The sequence below is a fragment of the Doryrhamphus excisus genome, chromosome 15 (genome assembly GCF_030265055.1).
Source record: "Doryrhamphus excisus isolate RoL2022-K1 chromosome 15, RoL_Dexc_1.0, whole genome shotgun sequence".
Lineage (NCBI taxonomy): Eukaryota > Metazoa > Chordata > Actinopteri > Syngnathiformes > Syngnathidae > Doryrhamphus > Doryrhamphus excisus.
The window spans coordinates 11931449-11955202 of NC_080480.1; the positions used below are offsets into that span (position 1 = coordinate 11931449).

Sequence of the window (23754 nt, forward strand, 5' to 3'; positions counted from 1 at the left end):
TTCCATGCTGTGTTTTTACCGCATCAAAACTTCAACTTTGTTTTGTTTGTGTTGGAATGAATCCCCTTGGCTTGTTTGAGACACAGGTGACAAAATGATATAGCTTTTGTTGCATAACAACACTACATCTCATCATATTTTGTTAGCTCTTTAGTCAGAAATAAAAACAATTCTGCAGTATTATCTACTTTTGCATGCAGTTTAAATGTTAAAATGTTGGTTGGGTGTGAAAGGCTTAAAGCTGGTATTATTTGCAGATGATACCACTGCTTTTTGTTCTGGTGGGAGTACAGACGAAATCATTAGAAAGGTCAGAGAAGAAATGGTCACACTAAAAAGATGGTTTGATGATAATAGATTATCCTTCAACCTAAGTAAAACTAAAATCATGCTGTTTGTTAACAGCAGAAAGGACATGCACCAGCAAATACAAATAGACGGTGTACATAGACATTGAAAGGGTGAACGAAAATAAATTTCTGGGGATCACAATAGATGAAAATATGAGCTGGAAACCTCATATTACAAATATACAACATAAGGTGGCCAGAAATATTCAATATTGAACAAAGCAAAATTTGTTCTCATTCAGAAATCACTCCACACTCATTATTGCTCTCTGGTTCTACCATATCTTACTTATTGTGTGGAAATTTGGGGTAATAACTATAAAAGCAATCTTTACTCGCTAAATGTACTGCAAAAAAAGGTAGAAAGGATAATTCATAATGCCGCCTACAGAGAACATACTAATTCCTTATTTCTAATATCCCAAATACTTCAACTTGCTGATATAGTTCATCTTCAAACAGCAAAATAATGCATAAGGCTAAAAATGACCAATGATCCAATAGGAGAGGAGAAATATGATCTCAGGGAAGAACTACATTTGAAACACGTATATGGTAGGATTACGTTAAAAAGCCATAGTATTTCAGTATGTGGAATCAAACTATAAAAAAATAAAAACAAAAAAAAATTACAAAAATTACAAACATTAAAAAAAAATTTAATAAAAAAAAATAAATAAATAAATAAAAAATTATTTAAAAAAAACTTAAACTATATTAGGAAAGCAGGAAGTGAACAAATGTAACAGTTACTGATTGTAAAAGTACCAGATGGAGGGGTAGGATTTAATAAGCTTTGCTTCTTCCTACTCCTTTTGGACATGTGGAACTGTGAACTGATTATGGGATGCATTCAATTGTAATCTGATGCATGTTCAAATGAAATAAAACCATTACCATTACCAAACTCGTGTGTTACACTTGCCGTACTGTTGTTTACAATGAGTTCATCAACTGGCTGAGCGGTTTTCTCCTTACCGCTATTACAACATTGGTTCTGTTGCTGCTGTGTTGTGCAGTTTACACCCTTGATCAGAACTTTAAGACCAGTTCAAAAGTTGCAGGAATTTACATTTTCCAGAGTGACACTCCCTATAAAGGACAAGCACCGCAGATACTCACCAAAGGTTTCCCCCCCCCCCTCCCCATTGTCTACAGCAGCCTTCCTCTAATAATGTTATATTCTTTGGTTAATTACTATATCATATTTCTTGTGATGTTGCTTCTCTTTTAAGTTCCACGTTGACAAATTGTGTTTCTCTTTGCACACACAAAGGGGAACTTTAACAGAATAGTACAGAGGTCCAGTCGGTTTGATGTCCCGACTCGTGTTTAGTCACCGTCTGTACCGCTAGTGTGTTAATCATCCCTCGGGCAGGGTGACAGTGTAATGCCTTTGAACATGTGTGCGTGTGTATGTGTGTGTGCTTGTGTTCATACTGAAGCGAGAAAAGGGATAACATTAGTAAAACAATACTTCAAGTCGAGTAAGATTAGACTTACTGTATATAAAACTGACCGGTAATAAATAACGTAGTGTCCCCCGATTACAGGTATGTGTTTGTGTAAGCTAAATCTTCTACTCCTGAGCTGTGGCACACCAAAGGGAGCATGTGTTATTTTTGTGACAATCATAACACATGGTGACGCATGGTTCCCTTTTCTGTGCATTATAACATGAGAAAACTAGTTAATATGAGCTAGCTAACGATGCCACCATTGGGATACACCCATTTTGACTAGGAAAAAAACCCCTCTAACAACGTTGCATGGTTTGATATACATAATACAGGGGTTCTTTTTGACGTTGGGGTCCAATTTTTTCAGTGCCGAGTGGCCCAAGGCCCATTAAATATTAACACTGTATAGATTTAATTGATCACATTAATTTGTTTTCAATAATAAATCAAATCCATTCACAGTTTAACAAGCAAACAAGCTAAAACCTGAATGAAGGTTAATGAATAATAACATTCATTCATTCATTTTCTACCGCTTATCCTCACCCGCGAGGGGGTGCTGGAGCCTATCCCAGTTGTCTTCAGGCGAGAAGCGGGGTACACCCTGGACTGGTGGCCAGCCAATCACAGGACACATATTGACAAACAACCATTCACACTCACGTTTATACCTATGGACAATTTGGAGTCAACAATTAACCTAGCATGTTTTTGGAATGTGGGAGGAAACCAGAGTACCCCGAGAAAACCCACACATGCATGGGGAGAACATGCAAACTCCACACAGAGATGGCCGAGGGTGGAATTGAACTCGGGTCTCCTAGCTGTGAGGTCTGCACGCTAACCACTTGACCGCCGTACTAGACCTCGTGTTATGATGCACAGAAAAGGGAAAGACATATTTAAAAAGGGAAAGACATATGTGATCATGTTTCATATAAGGATTGAGGATGATGGAGAAAAAACTCCCAAAAAGTGCAGTTCCCCTTTAAACCCCATAAATTGAATTGAAATTGAGCAACATAAGGCCGCCATCAAGTAAACCATTTTTGCAGAAGCACAGGTAAGACTTGGTAATTAAGTAGCCATCATCAAGTCATTGACCAGTTATATAATGATTATAAATCTTTGAGGATATCAGAATTAAACATCTGCTAGCGTGTCTTCAATGCATTTTCAGCACAACCCACAGGGGTGCCAAAAATGTCACCGTCAGTCATGTGAAAAAAAATTACACACCCACGTCAAAAATCTGCTGTTCATTTTATATCCTAAAGAAATCTAATAATAGAAGAAGCGCATTCCTGAATTTCCTTGTGGGTTTATAAAGTATTCCTATCGAGCTGCAGTATAAAAGCAGTGTCAGATGCTTTGAGGGTAGTCTTCATTAATGTACTTCATTCCAAAACTGTACCTTTGATGAAGTTCTGTTTACTAATCTGCCTCTTTCTACTGTCTTTTTCCTCTTACTCCGCCATTTGTTGGTGCAATTGAAAGGACCACAAGAGACCTGTCATAGTATAAAGGGACAGGGGGGGGGGGGGAGGGAAGCAAAAGACAGCAACAGAAGAAGCAAGGATGTGAGGAAGAAAGAGAAAGATGGTGGTGATTGAAAAGCAGGAGAGTAAGCGGAGACCTGATTCTGTAGGCTCCCCTAAAAAAAAAAAAAAAAAGGCACATGTGGGGGTGTCACTCTCTCAGCCTCTCTTCAAATGCTCTTTGGAGAAAGTTTGTCAAACTAGATCAGGGGCGTTAAAAACTTGTTTATAAAAGGCGTCAGTGAAGGAAGGAGGAGGAAGAATGTCGTACACCTAAGGCTTCACAGACGCTTTCAATCAGCCCGTCTGGGTGGTACAACCCCCCCCCCCCCCTTCTCTTCTTCAGAGTCATAGCTGGCGCTGTAAGATGCCATGTTGTTTGACACTCCACTCTTGAAAAGGATGAGAGGGTGGGAGTAAGGAGGAAGAGGAGGTGCGTGCGGGCGAGGCGAAGACGGAAACGGCGCAGGGTCAAGGCCTTTTTCCTCGGGGGGGATGTTTTCACAAAACGACTGCAAAGTGTTGAGGCTTCAAAAGCAAGGTTGCTTTTGTGCATCTTCTTTGTCTTGTCTGAGACGTACAATGCTCTGGTATGCCACTTTCATCCTTTGTAAACAACACAGATGCTCAAGGATAGTCGGGATGCGGTGTTGTTCTGCTATCTACTGACAAGCAGCAAGATGCCGAAGATGCCGTTTCGGTTTAAGTTTTAATTCACAGAGGTTAGTCCACACATTGAAGACGGATAGAAGCCTTACATACTCTCAACATTTACACATGATATGTGATTGGTATTGGTATCGCTATTGGCCGATGTCACTCATCAGCATCGGTATATCTTGATCGGAACATCTCTAGGGGAAAAAGTGTATTTAAAAAATATGTTTTATTATTTTGTACAAGTGAAAAGGTATACAAAACTCTGTAGAGTGCCACTGAGGAAAAGACAGGAAGCAGAACTGGAGGTAGCAGAGATGAGGATGCTGAGGTTCTCATTGGGAGTGACCAGGATGGATAGGATCAGGAAGGAGTACATCAGAGCGACATTAGTCAGAGAGGCCAGACTGAGATGGTTGGGACATGTTCAGAGGAGAAATAGTGAATATATTGGTAGAAGGATGTTGCCAGGTAGGAGGCGTAGAGGAAGACCAAAGAGGAGGTTTATGGATGTAGTGAAGGCGGACATGAGCGTAGTTGTTGTGAGAGAGACAGATGCAGAAGACAGGGTTGGATGGAGGAGAATGATTTGCTGTGGCGACCCCTGAAGGGAAAAGCCCAAAGAGAAAGAAGATTTTTTTCCCTCCAAATTCGTCCAATTTTTCAACAGAAAATGCATCTCATTCATCATAAAGTGACCAATGTTAGAAAGCCCATGTTGAAGTATGTTTATATTTAGCTTGACAATCAGGCTGAATGCTGCACCGTGACTCCAGTTCCATCTGTTCGGCGATCAGCGTACATGATTACATGATCATACATTAGTGGTGTGTATAATTTAGAATGGGTGTGTGGCTTAAACCCGGATTGTGTCGGGAGTGATCAATGGCGGTCGATGGAATGATGATGGGAGGGTTCTGGACAGCCATTTTCATTGAAAAAGTTGATTGAAAATGGGAGGACTGTCACGCCCTGTGGGGTTTCCCATGTGACAGTTTGTTTGTGTTCCCTTCTTGGGCTTTGGTTTCCGTTCTGGACTCTCTTATTTTGTATTTAACTTCCTGTTTTGCCCTGTCTTCCTTCGTTGCCATAGTCACCCACACCTGTCCCTAATTTCTGTGTGTATTTAGTTCAGGTGTGTGCTTCTCATTATGGTTTGTCAGTCAATCCCTGAGTTGCTTTCTTCTGCTGCTGTTATTGCACAGAATAAATATGATTTACCTGCATTTGGTCCTGCTCTCTGCATCCTGGGGTCGAACCTTAAAGCTCTAGAGACCGACCGTGATTAGGACAACATTAATGTAAAGCTAGCAGGAGGGATTTGGGTGTGTGGAACGAGCTGTGTAAATATAATACAGGTATATAAAAATACAGTAGCCCCTTATTTATCGAAGTTAATTGGTTCAAAAAACATGCTAGGTTAATTGGCGACTCCAAATTGTCCATGAATGTGAGTGTGAATGGTTGTTTGTCTATATGTGCCCTGTGATTGGCTGGCGATCAGTCCAGGGTGTACCCCGCCTCTCGCCCGAAGACAGCTGGGATAGGCTCCAGCACCCCCCGTGACCCTCGTGAGGATAAGCGGTAGAAAATGAATGAATGAATGAATGAATATCCTTCCTTGTTAGCATCCTATTAGCGAGCGACCAAAATGGCAACCAGAACCGGAAGTTACATCACCTGTCTACGGCGTCATCAGCCATTGACTCTCAAAAAACACTAAATAAATATGACTGTGATAAGTGAATTTCCTCAAAGTAGGAGTCTATGTATAAATTGAATAGTTTCTTAGTTATGGAAGTGGAAGAAAGTTTTATTATCTGATGAGAATAAATGCGGCAGTAGCGTCATGCTTGGGAGGGTACATGAGCTCTGCTGACATTGAGGAGCTGTGGTTCCTTGAGGGGAAACATGAATTCCTGTGTTATAATCCTTACATAACATTAAACATTCTTGTGGTCCTTTTATCCTAAAAGTATAAATGTATTTGTACAAAGACATCCCCTCTAATAAATACCACTATTTGAGGAAAATGGGGTATATTATGATCCTAGTTTTACTTCCTTTCCCAGTGTGAGGCACCAGTTTGAATACCAAACTACAGAAGTGGTTGCCTTATAATATCTTAGGCTACCAGCTTGCTCTTTTTTTAGATGAAAAAAAAAAGATCAAATCTAAAATCACAGGCTTAAGCTCTATCCCAGAGGATCCATAGATTAGAGAGACTGCATCATTATGGCATCGCAAAGCAAAATGGGGTCTGATCCCCAGTTGGGGACTTGTGACCATTAAAGAGTTGACGGTTTGACACCGACACACTCATCTGCCACGGCGAGCCTGCTGCCAACAATCCCCGAGGTCAGGTACCAGGAGGGAACCTTTTTTAAGGATACAAACGCTTCCACATCTCCCGACGATGGACGTGTTGCTTTAATCAGACTATCACTGACTGGGCTCTGCTGCTTAAGTCATCAGGCGCCATTTAATTGAATTTCCCAATAAAGGCTGCTTAACTTAGAGCACTTGTATGGTGTGCTGAAAGAGGAATAGTGTAGCAGGACTTTGCGCGACATTTTCCACAACTCCTCAAAACAGTCGCGCACACTATGCGACTCAAAAGGCAAAGGCGGCTTACGGGAGAGATTTCTCAGCTGTCACTCATTGTTCCAAAGAAAAAGAACAGTCAGCATTCTTGTCTGTGCAGCTGGTGGCACCGACGAAGGAGTCGAGTGTGAAAGCTGAGATGTCCATTAAGCCGCCGTGAGCTTAATGGCATATGGCATATACGTTTAACACTTGAGTAAATTTTCAGCTAAGCCTTCAGGATTAAGGGGAAGTGATGTCACTGTGATTTCCTAGACTCGGAATCCATGCGACACAGTTGCGCTGTTCTTCTTTGGCACTACAGAAAAGACGATATTGTTTAAGGTGAGATTTGTGGCTCACTTCCACTTCACCTCAATAGGAAAATAGTGTGTGTGGTCACAGCTGTAGCTTGTGAAACGCCAGGGTTCCTGAGATCCCAGTAAGGCTTTCCTAATTGGGAATTTGGACTGACGACATGATCTATCAGGGCTTTACTGACCGCAGATCTATTATGATTCCGGGTTTATGGAATAGACAGGTGATTCCCATAACTTGGGATTAGCTTGCGGCAGATTTGAAAATAGGTTTCTGCATCATTTAGTAGGAAAGTCAAGCACTAAGCCCAATGGGAGATGTTTTTGCCACAATTATAGAGGGAAATTTGACTATATTTCCATGAGTGGGATCTGCCTATGAATGTCCTCAACTCCTGTTTCAATGCCAGTGTCTATATGGGTGTATAGTAGCTCAATTCCCATTGTCTCTGCTAGTTGCAGTTATGTAGTGTGCCGTATTTTTCCAACTTCTGTTGGAAAGTCACACATTTTTTTTCATAGTTTGGCTGGTCCTGAGACTTTATAACCAGGTCAAAATATATACAGTGGAACCTTGGTTAGCAGCCACCTCAGTTAGTGTTTTTTGGTTAACATAAAAAAATGTACACCACAATTTTGCGTCAGTTTGTGTGCATTGAGTGGGTTTATTTGTGTTATTAACACACTACGCGACTCCATCTGTATTCTTAATACATATTTTTTTTAGCATAAAATATCCTTCCTCAGCGCGCAGACCTCATAGCTAGGAGACCAGGGTTCAATTCCACCCTTAGCCATCTCTGTGTGGAGTTTGCATGTTCTCCCTGTGCATGTGTGGGTTTTCTCCGGGTACTCCAGTTTCCTCCCACATTCCAAAAACATGCTAGGTTAATTGGTGACTCCAAATTGTCCATAGGTATGAATGTGAGTGTGAATGGTTGTTTGTCTATATGTGCCCTGTGATTGGCTGGCGACCAGTCCAGGGTTTACCCCGCTTCTCGCCCGAAGACAGCTGGGATAGGCCCCAGCACCCCCACGACCCTTGTAAGGATAAGCAGTAGAAAATGAATGAATGAATGAATATCCTTCCTTGTTAGCATCCTATTAGCGAGCAACCAAAATGGCAACCAGAACCAGAAGTTACGTCACCTGTCTACGGCGTCATCAGCCATTGACTCTCAAAAAACACATATAGTTTCATACGCTGTGTAGGATTCAGGTCAGGACTGGGCCACTCCAAAGTCTCCTTGGGAGTTCTTGGTAGACAGCAGAATTCATTTATCACAGCAAGTCTTACAGATTCTGAAGCAGCAAAACAGGCCCAGACCATCACACTACCTCCACCATATTTTGCTGTTGGTATGATGTTCTTTTTCTGAAATGTGGTATTACTTTTACGCCAAATGTAATGGGACACACACCTTCCACAAAGTTCAACTTTTGTCTGGTCAGACCACAGAGTATTTGCCCAAGGGTCTTGGGGATCATCAAGATGTTTTCTGGCAAAATTGAGACGAGCCTTAACTTTATTTTTGTTCAGCAGTGGTTTTGGTCTTGGTTGTGGGGTCTTTTGTGACCTCTTGGGGTAATTTTGTCACCATTTGTGAATAATGGCTCTCACTGTGGTTTGCTGGAGTCCTAAAGCTTTAGAAATGGCTTTATAACCTTTTTTCAGACTGATAGATCTCAATTACTTTTTCATTTGTTCCTTCATATCTCTTTAGATCTTGGCATCATCTCTTGCTTTTTAATGATCTTTTGGTGTACTTCACATTGTCAGGCAGGTCCTATTTAAATGATTCCTTGATTGCGACCAGGTGTGGCAGTCATCAGGCCTGGGTGTGTCTAGAGAAATTAAACTTAGGCGTGATAAACAACAGGTAGTTATGTTTTTTCTCCAATTAACTCTTTAACCGGCCAAAATTAATAAGACATTCATGCTAATGATTGGTGTGTGTGAACCTATAACCTATAATTCCTACCTCCTTGCTCTGCAAAAGCTGCAAATCCATGTCATCAGTCAGGGTGCTGTTCCTGACATAGCTGGACTTGAAAATCTGCAGTAAGAAAATATAGTTGGAATATTGTAATTCATTGTGGGAATTCATAATAATTCATGTACACGAGGGACAACTTACCGGCGACAAGGGAATAGCCTTTTCTCGCAAGTACCTGGGGTTTTCAATCTGAACCAGGAAAGAGAAATATGTTAGCCCTCTTTTCTCTGACTCTAACCTTCACCTTCCTTCAGTTTGTCACAAACAATGCGGGCGCTACATCAAAAGCTTGTGGCAGGAATCTCTTCCATCAACTCTTGTCTGTTTAGAAAAACAGGCATTGTGTATGCAACCGGCTCTATTTCCGACATGTCTTTGCTGCACGCAGGCCTTTTGTCAACACTGGGGACCACTAATCTGTAAGCTATCTCCGGTCCGTTTACTTGCAGATGGGACTCTAATGTGTGTACATCCTTGCCAATAAGTGACATATTCTTTGATTATAGTATGAGGCGCAAGAAAAAGCAAAGCAAACCACATGAGTGGAAAAAATGTCATAGTTGAAGTGACTCTAAAAAGTTAACAATAATATAGTGTTGGAATTTCCCTTACACAAATAGACATCTTATCTCCTTGCTGCGAGGATGAAAGAGAGCTGCGGGAAGCTTTCAGTTGCAATAATATAAAAAAAAAAACACTACACTAAACAAAGAAGGAACCTTATTTCGCGTAAATTCACTTATCGGGGTCGGGTCTGGAACCACAAGGGATGGGGGGGGGGGGGGAAGCTACTGACACATAGGTAAAATGGGGTAACATCGGATCAAGCGTACTCCTAGCCCTCAAAAAATGGAACATCTGTAATCTGAGTGTAATCACATTTGCTGCTCAGAAAAAGCAGACAAATATAGTCAATGCATTGGTGCTACAAATTAAATTAAAAGGGAAACCTATTATGCTTATTTTTCAACCCTTTGTATTGAGTTGTGGTCTCCTATAGAGCAGCTACACATAATAACCCGCACAGAAAACTTTTTAAATTTTGCATTTAGATTTTTTTTCCTTTGATTTGTGCTTCTTACCAAAACTGTCTGTTTTATTTTGTGTGATTGGTCACGCAGCCAAAGTGCTTCCTATGGACCATATAAGGAGGTCTGCCCCTCTGTGACATCACGAAGGGGCAGTTTTACCACGCCTTTTGAAACAGAGCATTTTGAGCCATCCCAAAGTTCATTCAGGGCTCACTTCCAAATGAGCAAACATCATTATCTGAAACTTTGGCATGGTTTAAAACAAGACTACAACCTTCTAACTACATTTATAGGTCAGAAAAGTGGAAAAAGCAAAATAGGTCCCCTTTAAGCCAATGGATCAATCAACGTTTCAAAATAGCACACTTTGTAATACTGACAAAGTGGCCTATGCACCCATGTCTATGTATGGACACACCTTCCTGTATGCCCACACACACATTACAAAATCCAACCTTCTGGCTGGCACGGCGTTCCATGTCATTGGAGCCTGATGTGGACAATGTTCCACATCACAAGGCCCCGGCTTTACTCGCTGCCCAAACAAACACGCGGTTGATTGATGGCTTCCTAGTTTAGCGTAGAATAACCTCTCAGTGCTCCCGACTGACCGCAGACAATGAAAGGCCAAGTGGAAGGGACTACTGCTGAATACATCGCATTCCTCCTTAGTCAGCACTTACTGTAAGGTCAGTGAATCACACAAGAGGGCGTCAATGTTTTGGTGTGGTTGCAGTTTTAGACACCCGCGCCATGGTCAAGGACTTTGAAGATCATTTCACAGGCTTTTTCAATGAACAGTAATCCCTCCCGATATCGATGTTCGATTATTACTCCACCACTATATTGCGTTTTTTCAGAATTGAATTAATAAATGATTGCTATACCGATAAAATTAGAAAGTTGGTTTCGGCAGTAGTCCGGAAGTCTTTGGGATCGCTTGTAAGTGGCAGCGAAAATGGCAGCGAGGTGAGTGGGTGGAATAAATTAAAACCGTGCGTTTTGGAAAGACAAGGAAATACGTATGGAATAGGTGCAGATTCTGGACGATCTAGAAAGCTTTCTGTGAGGGTTATTGTGTGTAGTTGCTCTATAGGAGTCCACTACTCTATACAAAGGGCCAAAATTGAGCACAAGAGGTCCGCTTTAACTTTTCCGTTTTGAAAGTTCAATGAAATTTAAAGCACAAAATCATTAATTTCTAATAATTTCAACTTCTTCAAGACTACAGGTGTGTGTGAGTGACAGGAAGAAAAGCCATCTGTTGCATGTATAAATGTAAAGCAAAAGCAAAAAAAATAAAAACTTCTATAAACTTGAAGGGGTTCACTTGTGTGTTTATGTACGAAGTCACATCTGTTGATATGGAAAAGGCAGTGATGGGGGAAGCGTTGCCAAGCAATATGCGTTATCAGCATCTCAACACAGGAACAGAGTATGTGCACGAGTTCACGTCTGCTGATGGATAGCTAAGATTAGCTTGTCACTGAAGGACAGATCTAGTTTAAGGTTGAACAGAAAGATTTGGAGGGGTCTGGAGAAAGTGTGCAAATAACGTCGGACAGACAGTGAAAGTAGGTCATACAGGTGCAGGTAGAGTATGAGGGGGAATAAAGGGGTTTATGCAGCTCTGGCCTGATGCACTCCAGACTGAGCGGATAAGACGCGAAAATATGCCTCAGATGTTTAGTTTACACGAGCTTGCTCATTCCTCATCACACACTCACCTCCCAGACAGACAAGGTGCTTTTTGATGCAGCGTAGCTGATAAAATGCTAGGTTTTTGTGATGTTAAAAAGATGAGAACGCAATAAATCATTTTTAACAATGCTTTGCTCTTGGGAAAGAAAAACGCACACGCCTGGAAAGGACCTTGCAGAAATGCTCTAAGATGCATTCACACTCAGTTAAAATGAAGTGTGGTGAGTTTGCTATGCTTGACCAAACAAATTGTACTCATTTGGGCAAGTGTGAACACAATCATACAAAATATGCTGTGAAAAACTGATCATTGTGTATATGCTTTAAATATTTTGCTATGCAATCCATTGATAAAGACTTCTACAAAGCTATTTGTTTCGTATTGGCTACTATAAATTTCACACATTATAGCACATTAACTATATTTCATACCTGGGCCTATTGTGAACCTATTATGCTCATTTTATACCCTTTCTATTGAGTTGTGGACTCCTATAGAGCATCTACACGCAATAACCCGCTCAGAAAGCTTTCTAGATCTTCCGGAATCTGCACCTACACCAGATGTATTTTCTTGGATTTCCAAAACAGTCTATTTTAATTTATTCCACCCACAGCCTGCTCACTGTGCTGCAATTGGTCACACTCACAAGCAATCCCGAAGACTTCCGGACTACTGCCGAACCCCTCTTTCTAATTTTGTCGGTATAGCATTCACTTAGTAGTTACGGAAATTCTCGAAAACGGCAATAGCTTGCGATAACCCGGCATGCCCAAATAAGGAAGTCTGCTCACTGTGCTGCAATTGGTCACACTCACAAGCGATCCCGAAGACTTCCGGACTACTGCCGAACCCCTCTTTCTAATTTTATCGGTATAGCATTCACTTAGTAGTTACTGAAATTCTGGAAAACCGCAATAGCTTGCGATACCCCGTCACGCCCAAATAAGGAAGTCCGGCTCACTGTGGTGTCACAAGGAGTTGGTGTTAGAAAAAACTCTCTGAAACCTAGCGCTCTGAGCCAACCTAAATTTCTCTCAGGGTTCACTTCCAAATACGCAAACCTATTCAGGTGAAACTTTGGCATTGTTTAACACAAGAATACAACATTCTAGCAACTTCTATAAATTTGAAAAGTGGGTCCCCTTTAACCGATTCAATCTACCTCTTAATACCATCAATATCAGACATCACCCATTCAGAGCACGGAAAAATGCTGACGCCACAGTGGGCCAGGAAAACTGGCTTGTGCGGGGCGCAGTAATAGTGTGTAAGTGACATGGGCCAGCACTCCTCATTCTGAAGGCCCGGTGCATTTTACATTAACATGGCAATTTCATGGAATAAATACTAGAATTTAAGTTGTAGATATAGGTCAGTGCGGGCGGCACGGCGGTCGAATGGTTAGCGCGCAGCTAGGAGACCAGGGTTCAATTCCACCCTCGGCCATCTCTGTGTGGAGTTGCATGTTCTCCCCGTGCGTGTGTGGGTTTTCTCCGGGTACTCCGGTTTCCTCCCACATTCCAAAAACATGCTAGGTTAATTGGCGACTCCAAATTGTCCATAGGTATGAATGTGAGTGTGAATGGTTGTTTGTCTATATGTGCCCTGTGATTGGCTGGCGACCAGTCCAGGGTGTACCCCGCCTCTCGTCCGAAAACAGCTGGGATAGGCTCCAGCAACCCCACGCGACCCTCGTGAGGAAAAGTGGTAGAAAATGAATGAATGAATATAGGTCAGTGCTTCAGATGTGTTTAAGCCAGCAGCCCCTGACTACACACCACTGGATTAATAACCTTTTTATAGGTGATTCAACACCATCAGTAGCCATATTGGACTCCATTTCTTGGTGGTACTCAGTTATTCGGTTCGATAGCAGGAGCTGCAACAATCTTTCTGCAATTATTTATCTATTTATTTAGATGTTGCGAGTCGTTGACACTTTTCCACCTTGTGTTGACAATAAATGCGCTCTCAGCTCTCAGCACGCCTGCGGACTCACCCCCAGGTTCCAGCTGTTGAGTCGAGCCTCCAGGTCACTGTCATCAGGAGACATCTGCCCTCCATCTCCCTGAGGTGGGAAAAGCAATGAAATGAAGGAAATTAAGTGTATTAGATATTTAGCCTGAGGAGGTAGTCTATTATCTTGACACCATATAAACACTTTTGGCAAAAAGAGAGACAGATTTACACTTAATGCCACACCCTGAATCATAAATAACCCTCCCTCAACGTTGACCTAGTGTTACATAGCTCACACTTTCTTTTTAAAAGCTTACACACAGGTGTTCTCCTCCAATACTAACACCGTCCTCCGTTATCCCTCATCTCGCCACCCTGCGTGCCGTCACGCTCCTCCCTCGCACATTGAGAACTCCAGATGTTTGGCAGTTCCTGCAAAATGTCTGTCACGCAGTGAATTCCACAAGAAGGAGAATAATGCAGCTACACGGCAACATCTTTTGTTACAAGGATTTGTTTTATACCGGATAATTTCAACTTCCAGCGATGTGTGTGTGTGTGTGTGTGTGTGTGTGTGTGTGGATACAAGCTCGGTTTACTCAGGTTTTGGAAAAGAGGAAATATCTAATAACAGTGAGAGAAAAAGATATGGTAAGAGGAGATGTGGACTTGCTGGGTGTAGCTCAGAGGAATCAATGGATGGAATAGCTAAAGATTGAATGACCCTTCCTTGATTAAAAAGGCATTAGCCTCACATAAATAGCACAAATATCTCATTTCAATATCTTGGCATATTCAGTTCTCAGCTAGATAAAGTCATTGTTATTTTTGTTTATTTTAAAGAAGTGGGAGATCTGAATTTTCTGAGCTTCTGGACACTGATCCAACAGCGCCTCTGTTGGTTGCAGCCAAGTAGTACAACCCATATTGCTTCAATTGCTTCAAGATGTCATCGTCATTCCCATTTTCCCCTGACGTTCCTACCTAAAAGTCAGTATGTTTTCTGGTTGGACCCTTTTATTTATGTCAAAGCCGGGATTTGTTCTGCACGGAATAGGTCGAGGGAATTTCCTGCCATCTACGTGGGAAACTGGGATTTCCAAAATGTCCCGTAGCCCACATGAAAGATGAGAAAAAAAAATAACTGAGGCGACTATTTGTGTTGGCATCAGCAGGTTTTTCTTACGAATAATTCAACGTGTCATCGCAAATGCCTCACAGGAACCTATAAATCTGCAAAAAAAAAACCTACGCTCGAGACAATGATGCCAGGGCAGACTGAATGAACTAACTAACCACTCTGGCTTCATGTCTGGGTGAGTGCTTGAGTGGGCTGGAAGCGGTGGCTCCTCCTCGTGGGGTCTTCTCCTCCTTCAGCTGGTCCCTGGAAAAAAGAAGGGGAGCATAAGAAAAAGGAACAGAAAAGAGAAAAGTAGAAGATAAAACTCCAGTTTAAGCACAGGCAGCTGAGGAAAACTTGTAATATTAGGAGAATAAAGGGGTAAATTTACAAGAAAAAGACCCATAACATTATGGCCATTGTTTGAGACCACTATGAAAACAGGAGGCCTTATGGGACCTTTGGTGTTGGGCACCCTCGGCCATCTCTGTGTGGAGTTTGCATGTTCCCCCCATGCCTGCGTGGGTTTTCTCCGGGTACTCCGGTTTCCTCCCACATTCCAAAAACATGCTAGGTTAATTAGCCACTCCAAATTGTCCATAGGTATGAATGTGAGTGTGAATGGTTGTTTGTCTATATGTGCCCTGTCATACCATGTGAGGCATACCATATTAGCTACGAATCATGGAGCGTCACCACAACACACACAATTCCTACTTTTGGTGTCAAAAGTACTACACACACACAGCAACACAATAGGTGGACAAAAACAGACAATACACTACCACCGTATAATGTAGAATATCAACCAACACCATTTTGCACTGTTTCATTTAATTTTTACTCCACCAATCAAAAAGCTTGGTTAATAAATGATTGCGCCACCGATAAAATTAGAAAGTGGGGTTTGGCAGTAGTCTGGAGGCCTTCAGGATCGCTTGTGAATGTGACCAATTGCAACGGAGTGAGCGTGCCTTGAGGCGAGCAGTTTTAAAACTGGAAAGCCAAGGAAATACAGCTGGAATAGGTGCAAATTCTGGAAGATCTAGAAAGCTTTCCGTGTGCGTTATGTGTAGCTGCTTTATAGGAGTCCACTACTCAATACAAAAGGGCCAAAAATGAGCATAAGACTTAACATTTAACTTTTCCTTGTTGAAAGCTGATTAAAGCACAAAATCATTAATTTCTAATCATTTCAAGTACTCATCGCAACTTCTTCAATTCTTCTCCTAGCAATTCTTCTTCTTCAACCGCCTCCACTACTGGCACAAATACGTTTAATAGCTGAGAAGATCCTCACTCTCTTCTGTGTTCATTTCATATACAGCCAATGCACACAGACGCATGCAGAGTGAACCCTCTTGTCATCCAGCCTTTGTAGCACAGAGAGACTAACAGATGGAGCAGACACGGGCTCATAATTACCAAACTGTGTTTTTTTTATCGTTTGATAAATCAATATATCCATTATCATGCCAGGCCGAGTTGCACACATTCATAACTATAAATGCCATTGTGTTTCTCAACTATAACCTGGTTTATTGTTCATTTAAAGATGCTTTATAATGACTTTCATTCATTCATTTTCTACCGCTTTTCCTCACAAGGGTCGCGGGGGTGCTGGAGCCTATCCCAGCTGTCTTCGGGCAAGAGGTGGGGTACACCCTGGACTGGTCGCCAGCCAATCACAGGGCACATATAGACAAACAACCATTCACACTCACATTCATACCTATGTACAATTTAGAGTCGCCAATTAACCTAGCATGTTTTTGGAATGTGGGAGGAAACCGGAGTACCCGGAGAAAACCTACGCATGCACGGGGAGAACAAGCAAACTCCAGACAGAGATGGCCGAGGGTGGAATTGAACCCTGGTCTCCTAGCTGTGAGGTCTGCACGCTAACCACTCAACCGCCCTAATGACTTTCAATGTGATAAAAAGTCTGAAAAAGACAGGTCGTCTACAGAATAATACAGAGGTGTCAAAAACTTCAGAGCTTTTCTTCCCATTAGGTCAGCTACTACTACTTTTCTCTAATGCAGCTATTTTTGGGGATCCGTGTATATAAAAAAAAGCAGATGAGGCCCAAAAAAAGTGTATTTGCATCTGTATGCAAATCTGATACTCATAAAAAGTTGTTTCTGATTTCATATTGCATCAGTAGTTGATGATTATGATTAAAAGTTTTCCGTAAAAACAGTTCAGCCATCATAGCATTAGCGCTCACTTCACATTCTGCTCTGTCGTGCTTAAGCACATACAGCCATGAAAGTTGGACTGGGGGCGGCGGCGGCGGGGTGTCGAGCTTTGCAATCTTGGGCCTCTAAGTCAACAGGTGGATGAGGATAATTGAATCAGATGTGTCTGGAGTCTGAGGCCCGGAGATCAAAGCTGTGGCAAGTCAGGCCAGAGTTACACACACACACACACACACACACACACACACACACACACACAGAAGGAAAATGAGAACACCATGAAGAGCCTCAGAAGCTACAGCTTGGCTGATTAAAGCACCCTGACATCAGTGCACCAGCCTGACCTCCAGGTGCACGACCAGCTCCTCAGCCTCAGGCACCACCAGGAAATCAGTCTGACCTTGAGACACAAACACTTCTCTGCACCTTCCTCCGCCATGACCCCGACCCGACGCCTGCAAAGTGCAAGGACGACATGGCAGTCGTAGCTGAAGTCAAAGCAAAGAGAAGAACCGCTTGAAAAAAAGTTTTCCCATGTGGATGAAACGCACACACGGGAGAGGCACAAAGAAAAACAAGAGGAGGCCCAACTCAGCAGTAAACTTGACACTGAAATCCACTTGTATATATTATTTTCATATCATAACTGTCTTAATGCAACACACTGGTAACACAAAAAAAATCAGAAACTACTAATAACCACTCACCAAAAGTCTTAACTAAGTATAACGGTTTGACCTTTATAGATTACATTTGTTTCCATGCAGCATTCCACCACCTGAATTGAGGCTACGCATTAACCAGTGGCGCCATCGTGAGGCTATTTTAGGAACTGAATCCACCACACTTAAAATATGCATAAGTAAACTCTGGCATGTTGCAATAATAACACATTACTTTCAGAGATGCCTTTACATGGTGAAGTTTTGACTAAGACAGAATAAGTGTTATTATTTTAGTAATATGTCTGCAGTGCTGTATACCACGAGACTGCATTCTAACTGTGTCGTGGGGGTAAGGCGAATTACAGTCTAATTTGCATAACCATGATGCATGCGTTGTAATGTAGGCGGAGTCCCATCATTATGTGTTTATGAGGAGGGCTGACTCAGAAATGGTTTATGGAATGATTGACTACTCTTGACTGACAGCCAATCGGCTCCTCCAGCTTCGGGCAGTGACATTTGGGGGGGGGGGGGGGGGGGGGTCTATCTCATGACTTTGTTGTGCATATATATATATAACGCCTATAACGCCATATAACGCTAATGTGGGTAAAATATGCTAAACTAAAACATGGACATTCTTGCTTTTTTGTTACAAAGTAAATTATTTATGAATAAAAATAAATAAAAACAATAAAATTATACTTAAATTCTTAATTATACTTAAATACATAAAAATTACAAAACTTTGTTGTGGTGTGTATATATATATATATATATATATATATACATACATACATACATACATACACACACACACATATATATATATATATGTGTATATATATATATATATATATATATACACACATATATATATATATATACGTATATATATATGTATATATATACGTATATATATATATATATATATATATATACATATACGTATATATATATGTATATATATATATATATATATATATATATATACATATACGTATATATATATGTATATATATATATACGTATATATATATATATATATATATATATATGCACAACAAAGTTTTGTAATTTTTATGTATTTAAGTATATATATATTTTTTTTTTAATTTATAAATAATGTACTAGGTAAAATATGCTAAACTATTTGAATAAAACATGGACATTCTCGCTTTATTTTAGTAAATTATTTATAAATTTAAAAACTAAAATAAAAATAATTATAAAATTATACTTAAATACATGAAAAATTACAAAAAAATAAAAAAATACATGGAACATTTTTAATCTAATATATTTACGATAAAATGTAAAAATCTCATTAATAATTAATTCGTTCAAAATTGTCAGTATGTGTCAAAAATGGCCCCCGGGGCACACTTTGTTCCGTGTGCTTTAAAAATCCCTTGGGGGAAATTGAATATGACATATTCATATAAACATACACATCTTTTAGGGAATAGCAATGTTACTAATAACGACAACACACATCTAAGAAGTTAGCAAACTATGGCGCTTCTCAACAAGTGCAAAAGCGCAGAGGTGGAGGAGGTGAAAGATGGATCGGGGTGGGGTGGGGTGGGGGGGGGGGGGGGGAGAAGAGTCTCCTCATCCTCTCCTGCTGTTTTTGAAGTGCGCCTCTTTGAAAAAGTCCAAATGCAGAGCTCCTGCAGACTGATGCAAGGGCCTGGCAATGCCTTTCCGCTTTTCAGATAAGCACTGCTGAGCAAATACGAAGGCTATCTCTAAAGAAGCCACGCGTGGCTGCCAAATTTGATGTTTTCACTCAGATAAAAGAGCATCAAAACTGAATGCTTGAGTAAATATCGAATGTGCTCCAGTGTATCGACAGGAGAGTGCGCATCATTGTATAGATCTCATCAAGATGGGGGCATTTCAAATTAAAAACTTCTTCTCGGATTTGTCAAATATTGTAGTAGTCGCTCAACCAGGCATTTATTTGGGTTAAGGGAGGCATTTTTACTATATTAAATAATATATATTTTTTGTTGTTCTTAAATTTTCACGCCCCAATTCTTTATTATTTCTTCAGCTTTACAGATGCCACTAGTGTGTACATCCAATATTTATTTCCTGATAATAAAAAAGGAGGTGTCCATAACAAACACTTATACAGTTGGTGTGTATATGGAAGATTAACCATGTATTCCCCATATATGTTATATTGCACAAAGACAAAGTACCTGAGATGAGCTGTGTTCGGTGTGGAAGTGGTTCTATTCCTAGGGAGGCCAGCAGCCAAGTTGTCATCCAGTTCCACTGTCACCCAGTCAGGAAGTGTTGCTTTGCAGTGGTCCACAGGTTGACCAATCACAGGCTCGTCAAAATAGATGGACTAAAATGTTCACAGTGATCAGCTATGGTTATGCAGCCTTAATACTATTCATATATATTTAATAAAGCAGTTTTTACCATGTATGTAGGAAGGGCTTTGAGACTGCCAGGTTCTGGTTTGCTGGCAAACGGACCTTCCAGGACGCCTCTTTTGAGCATGTGAAGAAGCAAACGGGCGTACAGATTGCGGTTCTTGTGACTGTTAAGACTCGAGCCGCATGTTGTTGGGTCACACAGCTTTTTTATCCACAAGGCACAATGCTGACGCTCTGTTCAAACAAACATTTGCAAATAATCAATATTTAACACTCACAACATTAAAGAACACTGCAGAATGACAGTAAGTTAGTAATACTTTGTTTGGATTGACATTATCAAGATTTTGTGGTTGTACTTTGCAAGATGTAACACATGATGTTAAAGTGAAAGGAAAGTTCATACCACTTTTGCTGGGGTGTTTGAGTACATATGGTTTCATGTCCAAAACAAAACAGTTGAACTCTGTGTTCATGAAGTCCATTGACTCCTCATTTTTGCTCATAATGTCCTGAAAGTGGAAAAGTAATGTGATTATTTGCAGCTTAGACAGCTACGAAACAAAACGCTATGTAAACTAACAAACAGCAAGTCAGCGTATAAATTCGCCATTTTTTACTAGTTAAAATCAACACCTCATATGAGTAAACACCAAGAGAATGTAACCAATTAAAATGCTATTGCGTTTTACCTTCAGCTGCAGGACGGCGCTCAAGTTTGATTCAAAATTCCGGCGTCAACACGCTTTACGCCACTTCCGCTTTCACGGCACGTTGCTATGGAGACCTTCTTCTTCGTGGGTTATTGTCTTCTTCGTCTAAATTCTCTTCTGAGCATGTTTCCCGTGGCGGTAATACCAAAAATAAACCAAATTCAATGAAAACAAATAACTACACAATCTGAAAGATGTAATTAAAAGCGTAGACTTAAAAAAATAAATTGTGCATTATGAATTGACAAGTTGTATATCTGTCAGCTTTTTCGGTTTGATTACTATTTTAATGTTTTGTCACATTTGCCTTGCTAGCACACTTACGTCGTCGTTTTCAATTATTTCGATTCCAGTAATATACGATATTAAGATAATAATTTTAAGATATGTAGTCGATACACGACTGTTTCGAGCAGGAAAGTGTAATTTGGCGAGAGGAGCTATTAGCTGCATTGCTACTTATGTCCACAAAGCGGTGCTAAACACATGTAGCTTGTCATACTGTCTGCAACGCTACAGCCTGTTATGCTGCATTCAAGGACAGTTTGTGTACGCCACTTCCACTCTATTTGGGCTCTGTTTACGTTAAACCAATGGCGATTAAACTTTACATTCGTTTTAATATTGTGAATAAAAATAAATCAAAATGTTTCTGTAATAATATAAATATATAATGTTGATCATATTTGATGTAAACCATCGTGTTGATGCATGTATGTAAAATTTGATACTTTGCCAGCGGTCAAAATCGTCTAATTCAGATTAATTAGCTTTTTGTCGGTATAATATATAATTGGAGTCACAAACAGCTAAGGTTTGGTATTGATAGTGAGGGGAAAAAACATACCGTCTTTGAACACATCATCTTCACGTCAGGGTGAATGAAAAAGAAGCGCTTCCCTGTGGCTCAGACAGAGAGGAGGCGTGCTATCAGTCCAGGAGGCTCCTGCAGCAACAGCATCACTTGTCAAGAGGCAATAACTTCACGACATTAAAGTTGAGGTCGTGTACTTTTTCCCCCCCAATTTCCTTCCATTATGGCTGACCATCTTTTACACTATAATGACTCCGCTGGGGTTGGGAACCGATTTGCCCGCAAAGGTGCTTTGCGGCAGAAGAATGTACATGAAGTGAAAAACCACAAATTTACTGCGAGATTTTTCAAGCAGCCGACGTTCTGCAGCCACTGTACGGACTTCATATGGTGAGTTTATACACTTTTTTTTTTTTTTGCAGTGTGAAGTTAGAGATTTTACTCAGTGACTGACTTTGTGTTGCAGGGGGTTTGGCAAGCAAGGATTCCAATGTCAAGGTAAACTTTAATGCTTCCTAAAAAGAGTGCCTGTGTGGCTCTACAATGATGGTTCACTTCCTGCTATAATAAGCTTTGACAAATTGAATGCAGTGATACAAAATGAGAATTTATTTTGTTAAATACAATACAACAATTATGTATACACACACTTGTCCTTGACGTGATTTCAGCGATACATCAACGGATGGTCAACATTTTGACTGTATCTATCCCTGCTGAACATGTACCTGCCGTTCCTGTAGTGACTTCTTGACTGGGTGATGCTTAAAGGTGGAAGGCGAGATTTCCGGGCTTCCTGGGCTGCTAGTTGCAGCTCAAACCAAGAGGGAACTTGGCGGTTGTCCCTCAGGAAGCCATAATGCCACCCCGTTCTAGCTGGATAAACATGTTTCTGGTGTCTTTGGACTGCTGGGTGTTGCCGCGACAAGACATCAGGAGGGATCTGAAATACTTCCTCAAAAATCAGTTGGTTGTCACCTGTATTTGGGTTTTTAGGAGCGCTGCTCGGATGCTGATGAGAGGAAGGAAGCTTATCAACACTTTGAGGGTTGCTCGGCTGCTGCACAGGAGAGGGATACAGTATTGTCATTTTTTGTTGAAACACGTCATCATTATCACCACCAGGAACTCCAAACACATGGGGTTGATTCCGGGAAGATTCTCCCCATTGCAGCTGCTCTGAACTTTGGTCATCACTTGTGTCATATTCCAAGTCCTCCTCATCCAACAAAGGATTTTCGTCATCCTCAAGGTTACGTGCGATAGGAGTACTTCGATATTGATAACCTGGAATGCTCACAATTAGAACACATCACAGACTAGTAACTCAAATGTGTCAGCATGGAAGAAAACGCTACCTTTGCTCTTCACGGGTGACGCAACACTCTCACTAAAGAGCAAAACACAAATCCAATAGACACTAAGGAGGGGAGAAGCACACCTGTTAGTATCCATTAAGTGGAAAAAAAGGTATGGTTTAAATAAAAGATACCATAAAAGAGCTGCAAGGGTCATGGCTGCTGGCTGCTATAGAGGAAGACCTGCGCTCTTCGGGGAAGACCACTGCAAATGTGATGAAGCCTGCAGCGCTGAGTTTTAGTGTCTTTTTTTTATGCCTCACCTGCTCCTTAAAGAGCAGTCAACGAGTAGCAGCTGTGAAGCAAGGCATCCTCATGCAGCAGGGTGGCTATCATATATTGGAGAACATATATACATGCATGGGCTTCAGTGTGCTTGCAAATTGGATTTATAGTTTTCATTTTGGGGGGGTAAGTTAGACCCTTTCTACTGGAGCTTTGTTGATTGATAAGAAAAAAATGGAATGCACGGAGGACAAGTGGTTAGTGCGCAGACCTCACAAATAGGAGACCAGAGTTCAATTCCACCCTCAGCCATCTCTGTGTGGAGTTTGCATGTTCTCCCCGTGCATGCGTGGGTTTTCTCCGGGTACTCCGGTTTCCTCCCACATTCCAAAAACATGCTCGGTTAATTGACGACTTCAAATTGTCCATAGGTATGAATGTGAGTGTGAATGGTTGTTTGTCTATATGTGCCCTGTGATTGGCTGGCTACCAGTCCAGGGTGTACCCCGTCTCTCGCCCGAAGACAACTGGGATAGGCTCCAGCACCCCTGTGACCCTCGTGAGGATTAGCGGTAGAAAATGAATGAATGAATATTTATTATGTGGGCTGCACGGTGTTTCAGTGGTTAGCATGCAGGCCACACACCACGATTCCCTCTTCCACC

At 41.1% G+C, this 23754-nt stretch overlaps 3 protein-coding genes across 13 annotated transcripts in view; 1 reads left to right on the forward strand and 2 right to left on the reverse strand.

The window, feature by feature from the left end:
* Positions 1 to 20856, reverse strand: part of cep112 (centrosomal protein 112) — a 134628-nt gene extending 113772 nt beyond the window's left edge. For 2 of the 11 annotated variants that reach the window (XR_009119545.1, XM_058048961.1), the window contains exons 1-8: positions 20672 to 20847; positions 20386 to 20491; positions 20023 to 20213; positions 19794 to 19945; positions 14894 to 14981; positions 13638 to 13706; positions 9044 to 9091; positions 8888 to 8962 (exon numbers count right to left, since the gene is read on the reverse strand). Coding sequence is in view for 10 of the 11 variants with exons in the window: in XM_058048961.1 (XP_057904944.1) it covers positions 8888 to 8962; positions 9044 to 9091; positions 13638 to 13706; positions 14894 to 14981; positions 19794 to 19945; positions 20023 to 20213; positions 20386 to 20485 (723 nt within the window). In the remaining variant the exon portion in view is untranslated. Of the gene's footprint in view, positions 1 to 8887; positions 8963 to 9043; positions 9092 to 13637; positions 13707 to 14893; positions 14982 to 16947; positions 17067 to 19793; positions 19946 to 20022; positions 20214 to 20385; positions 20492 to 20671 lie in introns of those variants that run through there. The other 9 variants (XM_058048964.1, XM_058048963.1, XM_058048968.1 and 6 more) reach the window with 8 other exon arrangements.
* Positions 20857 to 21618: 762 nt separating this feature from the next.
* prkcab (protein kinase C, alpha, b) overlaps positions 21619 to 23754 on the forward strand; it is a 103516-nt gene continuing 101380 nt past the window's right edge. The window contains 2 exon segments of the mRNA XM_058048973.1: positions 21619 to 21896; positions 21973 to 22004. Of these exon segments, the coding sequence (XP_057904956.1) occupies positions 21730 to 21896; positions 21973 to 22004 (199 nt within the window). The 5' untranslated portion in view covers positions 21619 to 21729.
* On the reverse strand, positions 22093 to 23084 carry LOC131103074 (uncharacterized). Its single transcript, XM_058048979.1, has 3 exons — positions 22999 to 23084; positions 22865 to 22926; positions 22093 to 22793 (listed from the first exon to the last, which is right to left on the reverse strand). The coding sequence occupies exons 1-3, from the start codon at positions 23019 to 23021 to the stop codon at positions 22174 to 22176; spliced, it is 705 nt and encodes a 234-aa protein (XP_057904962.1). The 5' UTR covers positions 23022 to 23084; the 3' UTR covers positions 22093 to 22173.